Genomic DNA, 19,030 nt, shown 5'->3' with positions numbered 1-19,030 from the left:
AGGAAGAGGAGGAGGAGGAGGAGGAGGAGGAGGAGGAGGAGGAGGAGGAGGAGGAGGAGGAGGAGGAGGAGGAGGAGGCGCTGCCTGGTGCCTCGCAGCGGCCCGCACGGAGCCCGCGCGAGGGTGTGGGAAGGGAAGGGGGGCTGGACCCCGCCGCTGGAAGTGCGCTACCCCTTTAAGAGACTGGTCAAGGAGTCCTAGGAGGGAGAGGAGGGGGGGATCCGGGGGGAGATATTGAGAGAGAGAGAGAGAGAGAGAGAGAGAGAGAGAGAGAGAGAGAGAGAGAGAGAGAGGAGGAGAGGAGGAGAGAGAGAGGGAGAGGAGAGGAGAGGAGGAGAGGAGAGACAGAGAAAAATCAATTGGTTTAGGAGGTTTGGACTCACTTGACAGATTCAGTTGGAGACGATCCTAGGTGGCCGCGGTGACAAAGGGAAATTGTGCTTTTCCAGCATGCTTACTGACCCTGATTTACCCCAGGAGTTTGAAAGGTGAGTACGGTCCCCCCCACCCCCTCCGCGAAGGGAGCGCAACTCTCCCCCTGGACCGTAGTCGACTCTGGCTCAGTTGGGAAGATGCTCCCGAGAAAACGTGTTTGCTTGCGGGAGCAGCTCCCTCTCGGCCCGCCCCGGGGCTCCTTTGCAGGCTGCGGAGCGGATTTTTGTTTGCGGGTGCCCGGGACCCAACTGAACTGATTTGCAAAGTCTCCGGGATTTCTGAGCCCCGTGTGGAGGTTGTGTCCTCTCCTCCTGCTCTCGCAGGAAATGAACTGAACGTGAAGCATCTCTTTTCTCCAGCAGCCGCTGCTGCTTCTGTTTCTCATTCACTCTTACTTTCTTCCTTCATTGATTTTCCACCAGCCCCCCCCCACACCCCCCCAACCCTTACACCTTTTAAAGAGCTTTTGTGCAGGGTGACCATTTTCAGCATCTCTGTCTTGTAATGTGTGGGGTGTCAGAACAGTTCAGTGGTGGTTACAAGGGAGGCTCTAAGTTCCTATTTGATCCTTTCGTAAAACTTTGGAAGCTGCTCAGTTAAAGAAAAAAAAAAAGCACATGACCTTTTGTTGATATCAGAGAACAGAATATTTTAAAAAGAAAATTTAACATCCTCCGCATGCTCTTCGTAGGTTACACTGGAAATGTCAAAAGGGAGTAGTAAGCGGTCCATCCTTTTCTTAAGTTTTCGTGGCCACTGTTGGAGCTATCTTAAACTGAATTTGGGTATACTCTGTTTCCCCCTTTTGCTATGATGGGACGCCATGGATTTGTAATTAAGTAGCTTCTATTTGGAGAAATCTGTGTGATAGCTTTTCATTTGATGTTGGTGCAAGTAAAATGGGGCTTTGGAAAAAATCTTAATCCCCTTCCTGCTCCTATAAGTACACATTGCAATTTTAAATTGGAGTTCTTATCCCGGCATAAGTTCATTTTTTAGACTATAAATAGAATTATGTTTGCCATTAAAAAGAATTCAAACTTTGTATTCTGTATGGTGAATTAAAAAAAATTCTAAAAAAAGCCAGGATGCATGCTACTCAGGCTTTTTTTCATTTTCATGAAAGCTACCTTCTGTATAAACATTTGTTGTATCTGACTATGCAATGCAAGCTAGGTGCTAGACCAGCTGGTTAAAAATATGCTAAGTCAAGCTGTTCATCGCTCAAACGACTGAATTTGATATGAAAAGACGAAAAAAGAAAGGACAAAGATTAAAACACTCTAGAAGTGAAGCAATGGAAAAGAAGAGTATTAAGATTAAAATAGTGCTTGAATGTGCTCACATTTAGAGAAGTCAGTATTAGGTCAGTAAAGAAAGTAAAATAGTCACATATACACATTAATACTCTCTTCTTTTTAGTTATTTCTTCTTCTTCTTCTTCTTCTTCTTCTTCTTCTTCTTCTTCTTCTTCTTCTTCTTCTTCTTCTTCTTCTTCTTCTCACTCTTATTCTTCCTCCTCCTCATCTTCCTCCTCCTCCTCCTTCTTCTCTCTCTTTCTCTTTCTGCTGTTAAATTTAAGCTGCATCCTCAGCAGATAATTCCAATGAATTGTTGAATGTTATTAACTGTTTTAATTTTTTGAAAGTTCTACATAGTAACTCTAGTTTTTATTTTCAAAATATAGTCTACCTTATATGTTGATATTGAAGTTATTGGAACTGCTGCATACTATTACCTAGTGTTGTGGTCTGTTGCTTCAATATAGCGAGTTTCCTAGGGTCCACAGAGTAAGTAGCACTTGATGATGATAATTTTTCAACTCTGTATTTCTGAAAATAAAACTGAGTCTCATTTGTATCCCTCTTAACAGAATGTTCTTATAAAAAGGTAGTTGCATTTTAGCAGGTTATAGTCCGTTTGTCTAGATAGCCAAGCTTCCCTACTGAGAACTTTATTTGTATTTTTGAAATTGTCTCTTTTTAAACTAAACCTTTCCCTTTCCTATTCTGAGACTTGAATCTCTTAATATTGCCCCCCACCCCCGTAAGAATTTCTTTCTTACTTTCTTTTTTTTTTATTCTTTCTAATCACTCAGAGGCACATTTTTATAACTGGCTAATTAAATAAACAGTGATAATCAATAGGGTGTTTAGTATAGATGGCATGTTTAGAAATATTAGTAGCAAAAATAAGTCCGAGAAATGTTGCATGATATACAATTCTTAATAATTTCCCCTGTGGTTGTAATTGGTAATACATACAAAAATCTCAGTAAATAAATCATTACTATTTGTTTACATTGAATTTGTATGGGGGTGAGTGTATCTTCAGTCACCCGCATAGAATATATCACGCAGTCTCAATATTGAATACTTGTATTCTCCAAAGTCAGTATATATGCTAAAACTTCACTATCACGTATGGTAAACTTTTTTGCATGCTGTATTCTTTGCAATTTTTATTGAGAAAGTGGGTTATTTCTATCAAGTGGTAATTTTTACTGTTTACTCACCTGCTGTAGGTGAGTTTTACAAACTTAAAAATGTAAAGAGAATGCTTCTAAATTTCTTCATGAAATTGAGAACTTTGCTTTAGAAAGTACAAATACGTTACTCGAAGTTTTTTCATGTTGTGAAAGTCTGTGATTTAAACAAAATTTCATTGTTGTCTTCATCGTCGATTCTTTCCATCCTGCATACTATTTAAACTTTAAGCACTAAGTCAGAACTCAAATACTAGGGTCAAACTTGGATTTAGATGTGAATGACAGTATTAGGTGTTCATGAAATAAGCATGGCCAATACTGTCAGACTAATATTCCGACGTTAAATAATTCAGATAGTTGCATTATCTGTTAGAAAATGTTTAAAATTAAAGCAAATTAGTGATTAAGAAATAAATCAGTTGGAATTTTATTTTTAATTTTAAGCAAGTCCTATTGATTAATGAAAAATGCACTTCTTAGGTAGGATGTGATAGGCAAAGACTTACAAATTCTAAAAATTAGTGAAAGAAATCCTTTTTTTTTTTGCATCATACTATTTAGAAGAAACATGACTGGCAACATGGGCTAGATTTAGTGCGAGAATCATTAAAGCAAATCCTTTAACTCCTACAGTCTTCAGAGGAAGACAGTGAATTTATATATTCATCTGAAAATAAATAACAAGAATTTATGACTTTAGGTTTTCTTTGGAGAATACCTTCTCTTTACTCATATTCCCAGATGAAATGCCATAAATTTTTGCCTTCAATTTCAATATTAGTTTCTGACGAATGGGGAAAAAGCACTTTGAAGCTGCCAGCAGTATTGTACTGCTTTGCTTTCTTTTAAATTCAGCCTGTTTGATTGTAATGTAATAGTTTTATGACTAAGCTACTTGTTACACTTTCTAATTGCTTATTTTAGGGACTTAATTAAAGAGCAAAGTGTAAGAGGACTGCTCAAAAAAGACAGTCCGATAATGTCTGGAAAGAAAAAAAAAAGTTGGGACTGAATGTAATGGGATGAATCAAATTAAGTTTATAGTATCACTTATTTGATTGCTTCTCTCAAACCGGGTGTACTCAACAGACTTCTTATTTCCTAGAGGTTGCTAGAAACCATATGAAAGACCTTGTGTAATAAAATTTTAATTTATTTTATGTTTTATTTTCTTATCAAATTTGTTTGTGGCCAAAATCATGAAATAATCAATCTTTGCGCATTAGGGAACTGTCTAGTTTTCTTTCTGAAGGAATAATAACATCTTTATCACAAAAAAACAGATTTGTAAAATTGCTATGAAAAATTGCCATCGGTGGACTTTTAGAATGACTCTGACATTAGTGGTCTTTTAATTACCTAAGGTTTCATCATAGTATTTGTTACTCAGAGAGATTTATTCAGTTTAATTAGAAATTCAAAAGAAAAAAAAACTACACTGTTCATGAGGAGTACTTTCAAGAGAGCAGGTAACTTCTAGGTGTGAATCGGTGGGAAACTCCCTGAGTGTATCCTGTCATCTGATAACATGTGCCCACCTCTAAGTTTGAGATTATGTTTTCAAGAGGGTCTAAGAGGTGCCTTTGTGGATTTTATCATTGTATTTACTACTGCAGTTTAGTGGCAAAGGTGCCTCCAGGTGATTATAGATTTTAATTACTTTCTCAGTCCTTTGCCAGTGAGTGAGCTGAGATGCTGGTTGGAACACAGTTTGCATGCAGCAATGGACAGCCCACCCTCATCTCACGCTCACAACAGCGCTCTGTTCTGTTGACCTAGCAGAAACCCTGACTGATCACCAGAAACAATTAAGGGTTAAATTTCAGGTGGCATTTTGTATACTGATCAGTATTTAGCAGGTTGTCGGATACAGAGAGGTGTGAATGCTATGATAACTTTTCAAGTTCATGTGTTCTTTTCGTATCTTACATTTCTGAAATACGTGAGGCATAGGATTAAGTATTTATTTTTTCTTAGGGAGCTTTTAAGCAAAAAAAAAAATCTATATGCATCATATGTGAGAGGCAAACAATAAGACTTGTCTTAATAGTTTAGCTTATATTTCCATCATATGGTTAGGGACTGTTTAAATTGTAGCATATTTATAACTCATTAAAATTGCATTGATGGATAGCATGTTATTGTTAATTGTTCTGTCCACAGATTGTCTGTCCATTTCCCAGCTACCTGGAAAATTGGGTATATTCGTGAGCATATTGTATCAGGCAGACATACGTTATGTAGGTTGGGTACTCGCTCTTAGATAAATGTAAAATAAGTATACCTGATGCATTCTAGTTTTCTTCAATAGTTTGTTAGAATTTTGAAGCAGTTAATTAACTGCGTGAGGAATAAACTACTCTAGATTTTCCTCTCCTGCTACCTCACGTTTAGCTCCAATATGCCATGTATTGTTGGACCAAAAAAAATGGTCTAAAACATGTCAGAGTCTTACCTCATTGTGTTCTATTTTTCTCTTCACTGATGGTCTCATCATTTGTGTAAGATATGAAGTTTGGTAGTTAGAAAGATAAGCAAGCATTTTCAGACTGGTGCTGTTTTGCTAAGTGAACTGTATCTCTCTGGACAAACTCTAGAATGTGTCCGAGTCTTCCATTGTCATCAGACATTGCTGATGCTCGGAGAAGACCTTTTCTTCGTGGAAACCCGGCTCCCTTCCCTTCCCCATCACCTATTCTTCCTTCTCCTCCCTCCTTGGGAGCTCATACATCTCCTCTAGGAGGGACTGTGGCATATGGTTCTGCCTGTCCAATAAGGGGGTGTTGCCGTTCTCCACGTTCAATACCCTTTTCCCTTGGAGCCTGAGAGTCAGACCTTAGCAGTGTGCCTGCCTTTGCCAGCCTGAGGAGTCCAAGACTCCAAGTTGCTCCCAGCTCTTGTGACTTCACTGTAGAGCTGCGCTCTGCTCGGTGGGCTGCCGAGAAGGACTAGACCGAAACAAGATTTAGAAGAATTCTGGTGAGAACTGTTTATAGGGATATGGTATTTCAAAAGAATGTAGTAAACAAACAGAATTGTGGCATAAACAAAGATAATTAGCATAAACAATGTCGTTTTAGGACAGGTGGTTTAAAAAAACAAACAAAACAAAAAACCCAAATATGAACCCAACTTGAATGCTGCCAGTTTGGAACCACTGAACCTTAATCTGTACTTCATGAGAATTTCCCAGGTTTGTTGAGAAACTTGTTAACATGCTTTTTCCTCTTCCTTTTGTATCCTTTTCCTGTGATATGCCCTTTTATCACCCAGTGTGAAAGTAATTAATCTATTGCAAGGTAGTTTGATGGCTGCTTTTTACCCATAAAACATGACAGAAGGAAAATCAAGAGCAAAAGCTTAGAGATGTTCATGGGCATTTAAAGGCATTGTTGAATCTGAAATCAGTTCAGGCTGGAACTTGGCATCTTGGATTTCAGATCTCTTCGACTTAGGTAACATTTCACTTGGCTCTTTCGTGTTAAGAAACATTTACTTTTGTCTTGCCTTAGAATTCAGAGTGATTTTTGTTTTTTTTTTTTTTTTTGGTTTGACTATGTCTGAATCATTGCTTGTGTTATGTGCTTATTTCTAAGTGTTGCTTATTCTGGTTTTCTCTATTCTGAAGATGCTGCAGCAGTATATAAATTAGCTGGTGGTCATGCAATGTGAGAATGTTAGTTACTGTGAATCACATTATTTAAACCTACTATGCTGTTGTGATGAATTATTATCCGGAGACAGTTAGGTTTATTATTAAGGAAACTTTTTTCTTAATGCCAGGCACTGAAATATTTTGACTTAAATGAAATGTGGAGTGTGGCAAACAGAAAGATTTTTATTTTTTATTAAGGACCAAAGAAAAATTATTTATTGAAGTTAGCAAGTTGGTGGGGTTTTTTTTTTTTTTTTTGGTCTGTGCATTTTCTGGTAGAGAATGGTGCCAGGGATTCAAAAGATGTCTCTGGTGGTCCTTCACCTAGCTGAAATGAAAGCGTTTGTGAATGAGTGTTGGTTTCTTGGAATTATAAAGATGTGTACAAACTAGTAAACCATGTCTCATTCATGTGCTATGTGGATTTCTCCTACTTCAGGGACAAAAATAATTTGGCTACTAAAGAATTAGGGCTACCTGCCAGTGCCAACACATACTGTAGGTAAAAGCTACACTATAAAGAGAAGCTGCTGGCAGCAAAGTTGTTGAAACTTTCATATGTAACAGTGTTTCTATTTCTGCTCTTCACATCTTTGAAAGAATGTATCTCTTTTTAGAAAAGAAAATGCTATAAAACATGTATATATGATTTTTCTTTAAAGTATATTAGTGGCTTCATTGTAATAGTTTTCATTGTGGAGATGTGCAGGGTTTCATTATAATTCTATGCCCACATGCTTCCTCTACCCATTCTAATGATTTCTGCCAGAATAAAACCCAAAAATCAGATATATCCAGAAGGGATGCACCTCGGAAGACTTAACAATCACTGAAGAGCGGTTTCCTCCCCTCCCCAATTTAAAAAAAAAGCCTCAAAACCTTGCAAGATTTTTATATTGACAGTTTACGAGAGTAAAATCAGTTGATAACTAAACACCTGTTTTATGAAGATTGTGCCTTTTTCTTAAGGGATCCAGGACATTAATGAGAAAAGAGTTGAAGGGTCAGCCTATTAGTGTGGTTGATCATCTTAATTTATTAGTAAACATAGGCTCAAATTGTGTTTTCATGGTATTATTTTAAAATGTAGGAAATTACAGCAGTGCTGATTTTTGTTTTGTTTTTATATTAATTGGGATGCAGATACTAAGGGCATAAGTTGCTGAGAACTGGCTCATAGAATGTTCACATTGATCTGTTGACTTGTCATTTAAAATAATTTTATATTAATCAAAAAAGCATCCTAATGAAAAAAAGAAACACAAACATTGAAAATGAGAAATACACCTCCATACAAGAGAATATAAAATAAAAGAGAGTTGTGTTTAATTTATGCAATTGACTTTTCATTCAAAGTTGATATAGATTGCTTAAAAGTTATAAAACATTTTTATTCTTAAAATGGAGTTAGGTACTATTGGCTGCAAGTTTTCTTTTTGGGTATTTACCCTGAGCTAGAGCTGTTGGGCAATAATTTACAAAGTCCAAAGACTCATTTTGTTCCTTTCCTAATGTCCTTTTGTTTTACTCTCCACCCTTTTTCTTTTCTATTGACGTACGTAATATTTTTGAAAGGAATGTGTAGAAAAATATCACAAAATAAGCATTAGTAATCTTTTCTTTTTTATCTTCACTGCCAGAGTCCTGTGTTGAAGATAAAACTGGTTAATGTATGGTTTTCTCACTCTTTTATAGGAGAAATGAATTGATGGTTAAACTATAAAAGTTCTTATTCATTAATTTCAGATTGTACTTGAATGAAATATAATTGAATATGCATATCATATTCAGGTTTCCATCTTTCTTTTAGTGTCATCACAATGTGAGGAAAACTTTTGTGTAATGTACAGAGTACCAATAATCAGAGAGAACAACTAGAACAGAAAAACAGCAGTGAATGCTATTTCTGAGGAAAGACCTTTTTTGTTCTCTCTCTGCTCCTAAATGTATGTAATTTAAGAAATAGAGAACAAGATACTGTTTTTAGAACTCTAGGGATTATGGAATATAAAGATGGGAATAAAATTGTTTTCAAAAATTAGCATTGCTAGAAAAATAAAATGGGTACAGTTTTAGCTGTACATAATTTGGTAATATTAAATACTTTAAAGGCACTCTTCAAGAGAAGGAAAAGGATGTGTAAAAAAAGGTCCTCATACAATTTAAAGACTCAAACTGCAGGCGTTGAATATATATAGACTCTTACAGGTAGACCAAAAGATAATTGGAAAGCATTGACAGTGATGTAAAGAGTCCATGGGGGGAAATTAATAATGCTACACTTTCACATAAAAAAGTTTAGAATTTAGAAGAAACTCTTTTCACTTGAGTAACTGAATTATTAATAAATTGAATTTGGATAATTCCTACCAAATCCTGGTGAAGCTGAAACTCAGGGGATAAAATCGTGAAAGAAACAGTTTATAGATACATACAGTTTATCCCCACATTCTCGTTTGCACAAAGATATCTATGACATGAGCTACAGGAACATAAGAGATAATTCCAATTTTAAGATATTGAGGTGGCATCGTGGCTCATATTTAATAGAGAATTTGAATTCAAGGATTTGAGATTCTCAAGCTATGCCTGACACAGTTGTGGACATTGGAGGTTTCGGGTTGAGATTGAGAAAGTTGAGTACTAGAGTCCAAAGCCACACACACATACTAGACAACAAAGAGGTGATTTTTTTGTTTTTTATGATTTCAAGTATTTTTCCTAAAACATTGAATAATGTCCTCATTTTAAGTAAAAAATTGCTTCTATCATTGGCTTCATTGAAATTTTGGAAGTGCAAAAGAATATAAAGTGTTATTAGCTGGACTGATATCCCAAGTTCAATCATCTCTACAGACTGAGACAATTCTGAGTCTCAGTGCACGTTCTGTGAAATGCAAAGATGGGAGTGATGATTTCTAAAATACCTTAACTCTTAAGATTTCATTAATTTGAAACGCAGGTGAAAGAGTCTTAGGCTTATGGTCCGAATTCTGGCATTTATACATATATTTGGAGACAATATCTCATATAAATAGCCTGACATGTGGAACCACTTCTCAACTAACTTGTCAATCGCTTGGTATTGTGCAGACACGAATAGCTGGACTGAAGGAGTTTTCAGGCTAGTGCTATGTATTTGGTGCTCAAAAATGCTATAAACCATTAAAACTAAGATTTTCTAAAGATAAGATTCATATTCTGTTGTGTTTGAAATGCTCAGATACATCAGATCACACCCTCAACTATCGACAATAATGTGAAAAATAAATTATGTATGAACTACTGAATAATACCTTTTGAAGGAATATGAAAAGCACGAAAGTGACATTTTAGGTCAAAGAACCGAAAGCCTTTATAAAGATCACATAAATGTAAAAAATAAAATAATTAAACAGTGGAATTTTTGGACATCTTCGATGCTGTGGGAAGTTTATGTCTTTTTATGAATAAATAAAACCTTGGGCTTCAAGACCAACTAAATTATAAGTTTTTTGTTGAAATAAATTAGGTACCTCTTAGCTTTATCATTAGTTCAGCTAAACTTTTATGCATTAGCTGGTAGATGACAAGAATTGTTAAATTGTGAATCAGAGTAGAGGAAATAGCCAATGAAAGATGCCTTTTAAAAACTAAAATTTTAAAGTTAAAAATTAAGAGAGCAAGTTTCACATATTCAGCAGTTTGCATGCTTTTTTTTTAAAGCACCATGTTTGAATAGGAAAGGTGTACTCATACCATCGATACCGTAATCTTAATGTATATCCACGGACTTTCCATATTATTGTTACTTTAAAACATGGTGTCATGAAGCTATTATATAAATTAGTTATATGTTGTAGATTTAGATGCATATATTTGGCAAAATACAAATGGGCTATATGTTAAAAATGTTTTGTTTGCATAATAATCTTGTAGAATCTTCTCGTTCCATTCCTGACACTTATAATTTTGGAATGAAGACTGAGTGTTATTCTCTTATTCTTCTGCTATATAACAGTTGTAAAAAAATACAAAACCAAAAGCCGAATATGACAGAAAAGAACCTTATTGAACCAGAACTACATTTAGAACTAGGAAGAAATGTGCAAATATCCTACTGTTAAGCAAGAAAGAAAATCTGGAAATCATCCAGTTGGGCAACTTGCTTCTAATATATTTTATAATCTAGCATTTAGTGATTAACAAAGTTGGCATATGTTCCTACAGTTTCCAAATCAAGAATTAAAACTTGGGATATATAAGTCTCTTAAATTCCTTGGGTTTCAGCCAATGCATCTATAAAATGGGCTTTAAAAGTATAAGATTATTTGTCCCCCAATGCTAATGTAATACTTAAATTTAGAAAAAAATTAAAATATATGAATATGTTTGAATGGGACCTGCTGAACTAAAACTTTGAAAACTGGGTTTAATTTTTGATAAATGTAAAGGGATCATCCCTTCAATTTTTTGTAAGAGAATAAACTACTTTGATATTCGAGAATTTTCTAGAATGTTCAAAATGATGCCTTAAGGAATTTTACTTATTTTTTGGTTTTATTTACGTACAATAATTATTTTAAAATGCATTCATGATTATTGATGCCAGGTAGTAGATGTATAATTAGCAACAATAGAGCTATAGTTTCCTTGGACTGCTTGCTGCTAATAAGTACATATCCAAAAAACATTTCTTTCCATTTTATATTATAGGAAATCTGAGATACTAAAAGTTTTTTTTTCCAGGGGTTAATCTATTGAGAGTTATAATGATTTTCTGCCTTAATAGTTTTCTAATTTTAATCTGTGCAACTTAAAATCCATTTACATGTATTTAGTGATATAAAGGAGTTCTTTGTAGAAAGAAATTGGTCAGATAAAATATAGTTTTATTGTCAAGGTAAGAAAGGTTAGACACTATTGACTTTTAAAATATTACTTGTGAAAATATTTTAAAATTTTGAGACAGTAACTTGAAGATACCTCTCGGTACCATTGCAGTACCTCATGCACTGGTAAAGGTATCGTGAGAGGTTTTGCACTGGTTTCCTGTTCTTTAGACTGTAGGTGCGACTTGGGGAAACAGATATTTCCTTTCATGGGTGCTGTAGAACAAGCAAACAAAAACACCCAGAAACAGAACCCTCAGTTTTGATATAAAATTGTTTTCCACTGATATAATCTGTTGAAAGCCAGAAGCCATCCAAAGTGCTGATACCAATTTAAGAAGATGATCTTTTGCCTTAATTATACATCTGGGAAATATTAGCTGAACATTTTGTGGAGAACAGTGAATACCTTAGTTGCCAGTTGTCTGAAATGCTGCTAATGATCGACATAGTGCCAGTGTTTTGATGGCAGAAACCTAGACTGAATCTGAATACAAAGAACACAGTTGGGGGAAAAAAAAGCACACATTTTATACAAAACAGATTTCAACCATCTGCTTGGCACTTAAGTTTGTGACTATAGGCGATATATGAAAGAGACCACTGTCCACGTTATGAATGGTATCAGTTTTATTGGTACCTTAGAAATACCGGAGGGATTTGAAAGCATAGATCAGCAATGATTTTCTTCAGCTAAATTATGAAAACAAAGGCCTAAGCCAAAATTTTGTTCTCTTTATCATTTCTTCTATGTCAGTCTCCTTTTCCTAGGAAATGGATTTTGCTAACCAATTAGGTTATACTTCAGGATATTGAAATATTTCTGACAACACTAAACAAGTCGCCCCGTGAATGAGAACCCCAGATGGTTATGAGATAAAATAGTGATAAAATACTATTTGCTTTAGGAATAGGATATATTCCTGAGTCTGTTGCCTAAATACTATGGTGCATGTCAAATCAGCATGGAAGTTAATGGTCCAGAAGCACTTCTGAATGTAATACTTTCCCATTTGTTCTGAATTTATAGTGTTAAGTGAGACCAGTGCTATTTCATCACTTATTTCAACCAGGGACACTCATGGCAAAGATAATATAAGTCTTAGGCGAAATCTAATGATCACCTACTTTATTTAACTTCACAATCCGGCATGACTTTTCAGTAAAACTAATAGTCAAATTTAAGTATTGAAAGCTTTGAGATTTATAACATCGTTGGTAAAAGATGTCAGAGACTGCTACTTCACACAGAGTAAGCAAAAGTAAAGGAAATTTTGACTAAGTAATTTGACCTATTGTATTTTCCTTAGCTGAATTATATTTTCTTTTTAGATATTGGGAAATCTAGCCATCATTTTGTTACCATATATATTTGTCTGCATTGCATGAATAACAAAAGATGTGTGGAGACTGTTTTAGCTCTTGAGGAAGATGTGGTTTGTTGCAGAGTATAACGAAATGCTCTTGGAATTCCTCTATGCCTCTGCTCCCCAATATGGTAGCCATTAGCTGTGTACCACTTTGAGTACTCCAAAGGTGGCTGATCCGAACTAAGATTGTGGGAAGAGCACAATGCTCTTTGGACTGTGAACATTTGAAATGAAAGGATGTAAGATATTTTCAATCAAAAAATAGTTTAAAATAATATTATTCAGATATATTGCCTAAACTAAAATGTCACTAGTGTTTAAAAAAAAATACCTCCCCGCTCCATTTAAAAAATGCCACATTTAAAATTTCCCGTTTACAGGATGACTTCTCTTTGTACCCCCTCTTCTGTGGAGAGGACGATTTACTCTCCATCCAGATTCTTGTGGTTCACAGCTTAGGCTAGAGTGACAATGAATCCAAAGGACATAAAGGTTTTGTATACAACTGTCTTTGTAGCTTGCTTCTAGTAGAAGGTGGAATTTGATTCCCCGTTGAGGAGTTCTACCAGAACCACTCATTGTGCATAGATGTTTTTATCGTTCACCCAGTGAATGCTCTCAGTTTCTCTTTGCTTCCATAGAGGCACTTGGGAACTAAAATGGATATTTAAGGAAATGTCTGAATCATTTTAGAGAAGGTATGTTGGAAAGCAACAAATATATATATATATATATATATATATAAATTTTTTTTAAGTGTCACCATGCTCAGCTATTTTTTCTTCCCTCGGTTTAAAGAAGTTTGTGATTTGAGTCGGAATGTCTTTCCCCTTTCTATCCCAGTTGACACTACACAGTTTCTAAAACTGGTTCAGGAGATGTGGGCTAGCTCTGTCTCTTTACATCTTGGTAGACACTCTGCGAAGAGATGGAATTTATATTGTACACATGTGCTTACAGAGATCTTTGCTCATCAGGCGCCTCTATTTTGCATTTGCTATTTTAAGTGACCAGGAAGCCCCTTTCTAGTAATTTTTAAGCTTATTAATATTCACATCTTAAATGGCGGCATTAGTGTGGAACACTTAGTGAAAAAGTGGGAAACCTTGCTATAATTAATACATTATTAAGCTTTAATTTGGTGGTGACTTCTATAGCCACGAAATACTGATTGTGTCGGTCATTGGGAAGAAGGCTGATCATTTTTTGATTAGGAGTTTTAATCAGGTGTGGTGAAATAACGTGCTGGTGAGATTGCAAAGTCTCTGGGAACGAGAAAGTCCCAGGGATGGAGATGAATCTTGGGGCTGCACACCACCCGATTGCTCAGGTGTGCTCCCCTGTGCATCAGATGACGAATATGGGTTTAAGTTGTTCCTTGGTTGTCTGTTTCAAGTGTGGATCTTTTAACTTTGTCAGTCAGGATCTATGGCCGAGACTTGTGTGTTTGCTGTGTATTCTTGGTCTCTTCCTGGGGAGAGACCAAGGAAAGTGAGTTTCCTCACTTTGCGTCAGACTGCTTCTGTTCTTTCTCAGCGCGGTCACCAATCAGCTGTGCGATGGTTGTAACTGAGAGGCTCTTCATCCCTCTTTACGTCTTCATTTGTGAAATGGGGATTATAATTATTCTCATACTTAAAGCCGTTTTGAGACATATAACAAGGCACATACACCACACTATGCTCAAAGTGTATAAAGTTATTTCCTTGAGCAAATTTTAATCATGCAGGCAGATTCCTAAGACTATTTCACAAAACATTAGAGAGCATACTTATGCATAAGCACTTAGAAAAAGTTATTGAAATAAATGGCTTACATAGGATTATTAGAATTTCTAGGAATAGATAGAAGGATGGGCTGGAGCGATAGCACAGTGGGTCGGGCACTTGCCTTACACGCAGCCAACCCAGGCCGACTCTGGTTCGATTCCTCCGCCCCTCTCGGAGAGCCCAGCAAGCTACTGAGAGTTTTAAGCCCGCACTGCAAGGCCTGGCAAGCTACCTGTGACGTATTCAATATGCCAAAAACAGTAACAGGTCTCACAATGGAGATGTTACTGGTGCCCGCCCGAGCAAATCAATGAACAGTGGAAAGGCAGTGCTCCAGTGCTCCAGCTAGAAGGATGAAAATTTTTCAAATATTCATGTCAGAGTCGCTCATATTGTGCGTATGTATCTTTGTTGTAGTATGTTATGTTATAGATTTTTATATGTGTTATGCATACAATGTGTGTACAGATAAAGGGGTGAGAATTATTTCTAAAGCCCAGTCTAAGAGCAACTGAGTTAATTGACGCTCCTAATGAGATGAATGGTCATGATTTTCCAATGGAAAGAAGCTTTTTACCTTTTTTTTTCAGTAATCACGATTGTTTATGGAGACTCTGATGTCAGAGTGAGTAATTTCTTTTTCGTATCCTTAAATTGTCTTCAAGTACTGCAGAAGATTCATAAGGCATTCTTCACGTTGCCATTTTTAGTAAAGACCAGATAAGAGGAAGAATATTGAATGATAACTAACTTAGTGAAAGGAGGCATTTCTATAAGTAGCTAAACTAATGTTTGCCAGGTATGTAGATTTCCTGGTGAAAGGATACTGGCAGAGATCTAAGAAAAGGCTAACATGTCCCTTAAACTATCTCCTTTAAATAACAGTTGTTACATCCAGGCTGTTGCTAAGAGATGAAGAACAATCAGTTCTTGACTGAGTTGTATTCTTGCCTAGATTGAGGGCACTCCCACCTCTGTCCTTAAATTGACTCTCAGTTTAGGAGTACGAAGAGAAGCAGCAAGCATTGTCCTCATCAAACTCCTTTGGATCTGCTCACGTGACCTGGGAAGCATTCCTCTGAGAGCCCAGAGTCTGGTATAGTGCAACATAGCAGGGCTTAACTTCACTGGAAGTTTGCTAAATTGATCTGTTATTGATTATTCACCCCACGAAATACATTGTTTCTGCAGGTTTTGAGCAGAATAACACCTCACCAGTCCCTCTGCACTCACAACTTTACAAATGATCGCAAGTTAACAAAATAAAATAAATTTTGATTTAATGCACGTTCACATCTTTTAGTGGCAATGTACATTTAAAGGGCTACAGGCAAGATGTTATTTTGATTTTAAAATATTTAATAGATACGATATGATGTCTTTCTTTGAAAGATCAAAGAACGCTTACTATCTTGACATCGACCACCTTTGTCAAAACGAAAGGTTGTGAAGGAGAAGAAAATGCCAAAAGTGTTTGAGATAAGACAGTTTATCACATTCATAGGAGAATATGATTGAAAATACAAAAATTTTTATTAGCAAACTGAAGCCCCACCAAAACTGATGCTTTGTAAAGGTAAAGGCCCTCCCGTTGATCATGGATTTGCTCAGCGGGCCCGGTAACGTCTCCATTGGAGACTTTGTTGTTACTGTGTTTGGCATATCGAATACGTCATGGGGAGCTTGCCAGGTTCTGCTGTGCGGGCGAGATACTCTCGGTAGCTTGCCGGGCTCTCCGAGAGGGGCAGAGGAATCGAACTCGGGGATGCTTTGTATTTCAGAATAATTCATTTAAAACTGCTCTTAGGACAACATTCACTTAGTTTTCACCATGGCAGTCCTGACTCATTAGCCCATGAAATTTTTCTACTTTTGGTATCTGCAATCAGAAACATCCTGGTCATTAAAATAAATTTACTTCTCTTTATAGAAATCTTTTTAATGTTTTCCTTTCTTTATATTTTTTAAAATATAAAATCTACAGGAAAGCTTAAGGAGTAGCACTGTGAGCATCTATATACTTTTCATCTAATTTTGCAAATTAGTAATTTTGGGTTCCTGTGTTTTCTCTTTGTTTCTTTTCTTTCTTTTCTTACTCATTTGTAATCAAACAGCGGGCTAGGACATTGTCCTTAAATATAACTGTGATATCATGAACCATCAAAGAAAGGAAATATAGCCCAATGGTATTCTTTGAGAAAGCCTGGGATACATTTTCTGGTTATCACAGCAATGGCTTTGTTTTCTCCTTAAATTCAAGACAAGTATTAAGATATTGGATTTAATTGTGAGGTCTTCTAGTTTACCTGTCATTGACAAAAGGACCCATCTCATGGTTTTTTTTTTTTTTTTGACTTGACATTGGCACTGACATGTAGGAAGAGGTGAGACCATTTCTCTTACAATTTATCTTACAATCTGGACTTATGTATGTCCCTACTCAGGTAGATACAATCTTAATACAGATGGTTGACCTATTGTACTTAAAAAAAAAAAACACCAAATTTCAATTAGATCTGTCAGAACTGAATCCCAGTAAGTTTGAACTTTATTCTACCAAATAAGTGGAAACTTTATTGGTTAATACTTTCAAAGATTGAATCTGGAGTCAAAAACTACCCGAGCCACAGTGATTTCTCTGCAAAGAGCTGTCTCCCCCTCTCAACCCCCACCCCCCCACCAGGAGTTTGTGCTAGTTGAGAAAATAAAGCTGTCTTAATTCAAGAAACAATCACAACTTATCCATAAAGTTGTCTTTGAAGATGGCCACAAACAGCAAAATGTCCACAGTTTAATAACCTGACAATAGTGATTGCGAAGTCTAATCAGATAGCACCATAAAAGTGAATTCCGTTCAAATGCAGTTCATACTTAGAATGTCGCAGTGTTTCTTGATGGGGAAAAGTGCTGGGAGTCAGAACCAAAGTCAAACGTTCAACTTTTCGGGGCTGAAGTGATAGCCCCGAAGTGACAATGGGGAGGGAGTTTGCCTTGTATGCAGCCGACCCGGGTTCAACCCCGGCTCCCCTATGGTTCACCTATGCACAGCCAGGAGTAATTCCTGAGTGCAGAGCCAGGAGTAACCCCTGAGCACTGCCTGGTGTGACCCCAAAAGTAAAGAAAAAAAAAGTTCAACTTTTCCTTATTTTTATCACCACCTAGATTTGAATGACAGATTAGGTTTTTATGTTTCTACCTTATTTAGAGGCTCTTTCTCTCTTGACTTTTACCATTCTCTTATTTAATACATTTGTATTAAAATTATGAAACGAAAGTATTTTATTTAGTGGTTTACCAAACTGCTAAATTCTGTGGGAGTAACCACTTCCTAATGTAAATTATTGAAAGAGTTTTAATATTTTGATAATTTGATCCTACTTTGAAGTAGTGTTTGGTAGATTCTCAAATAATATGTCTATGTTTTTATTTTAAGGTGACTTCCTTTCACTAGCTGTGAGACATGGTACCAGTTACTTAACATCTCTGAATTCATATTTCTCTTATGTAAAAATAAAAATTTCTGGGTAAGAAATCACTGCCTGCCAGGATAATCAAGCACTACATACACATTAGCTCTTATTGTGGTGAATTGTCAATATTTGCCATTGCTAATAGAAATTTCTGATTAGCATTTGAAATTTAGAATAGACTTGTAAAACAACTAAAACATCTGGGTGTTGCATCATGAAAACTTATTGAATGCTTTTAGTACTAGATTTCGCTAGTTAATTTTGAACTAGACTATTAATAAATTAGATACACATGACTTTTATCCTTGTCAAGCTAATGGTATGATAGGAAGATAGACTAAGTAAATGGTTGTAATAAAAAAAAAAGCTGAAGCACAAAGTGTTAGTGTGGAGAAAACTTAAACCATCTCGCCCTGGTGCTGGCCTTTGAGGAGAGGGTGAGAGTTGAGTACGAAAAAGAATAAAACTTTCCACACTCACGTGCCCATAAGGGTAACAGCCATGACTCCAGAGTAAGCAGGACTCGTTTATAAGTTCTGCCTAACTTATAAATTCTGCTTAAAGTTAAAAAAAAAGAAAAACTAACCTTTGCTTCATTGTATAAATAAGCACAAGATTAAAACATTGAACAAAGTGAACTTATTTATAGTTTCAGAACCTCAAATATTCTTAGTGTTATGGAATATTTCCTTTAGTGTTTAAACTCTTTTAGAATGTTCGCATTCTGTGCTGGCGGCAACTCCGGCATTTGTGAGGTAGAGATGGTCCTGGCGTGTCTACCTTGAACTCTCTTTTGATAGTATATGTACCCACTAAATATTATCAGAAGATTCAGCTTGGACAGACTCCTGATAACATTAATTAACAAGGATCTTGGCTACATCAATTCTTAGTTTTATCTGGGGCAGAGCCTATGTTGTCAATTCCCTTCTTCTCCTGTAAATGGTTACAGAGCTTTCTTGTGTAGGTTTC

At 36.1% G+C, this 19,030-nt stretch overlaps 1 protein-coding gene across 5 annotated transcripts in view; it reads left to right on the top strand.

The window, feature by feature from the left end:
• The first annotated feature begins 326 nt into the window (after positions 1-326).
• SOX5 (SRY-box transcription factor 5) overlaps positions 327-19,030 on the top strand; it is a 445,641-nt gene continuing 426,937 nt past the window's right edge. For all 5 annotated transcript variants that reach the window (XM_056134640.1, XM_056134639.1, XM_056134637.1 and 2 more), the window contains exon 1: positions 327-488. In XM_056134640.1, coding sequence (XP_055990615.1) covers positions 451-488 — 38 coding nt within the window. In that variant the 5' untranslated portion in view covers positions 327-450. The remainder of the gene's footprint in view (positions 489-19,030) is intronic.

Source organism: Sorex fumeus, unplaced genomic scaffold, assembly GCF_029834395.1.
Source record: "Sorex fumeus unplaced genomic scaffold, SorFum_2.1 ptg000100l, whole genome shotgun sequence".
Classification (NCBI taxonomy): domain Eukaryota; kingdom Metazoa; phylum Chordata; class Mammalia; order Eulipotyphla; family Soricidae; genus Sorex; species Sorex fumeus.
The sequence above is the reverse complement of the archived record's forward strand: the minus strand, read 5'-3'. Positions and strand labels throughout refer to the sequence as shown.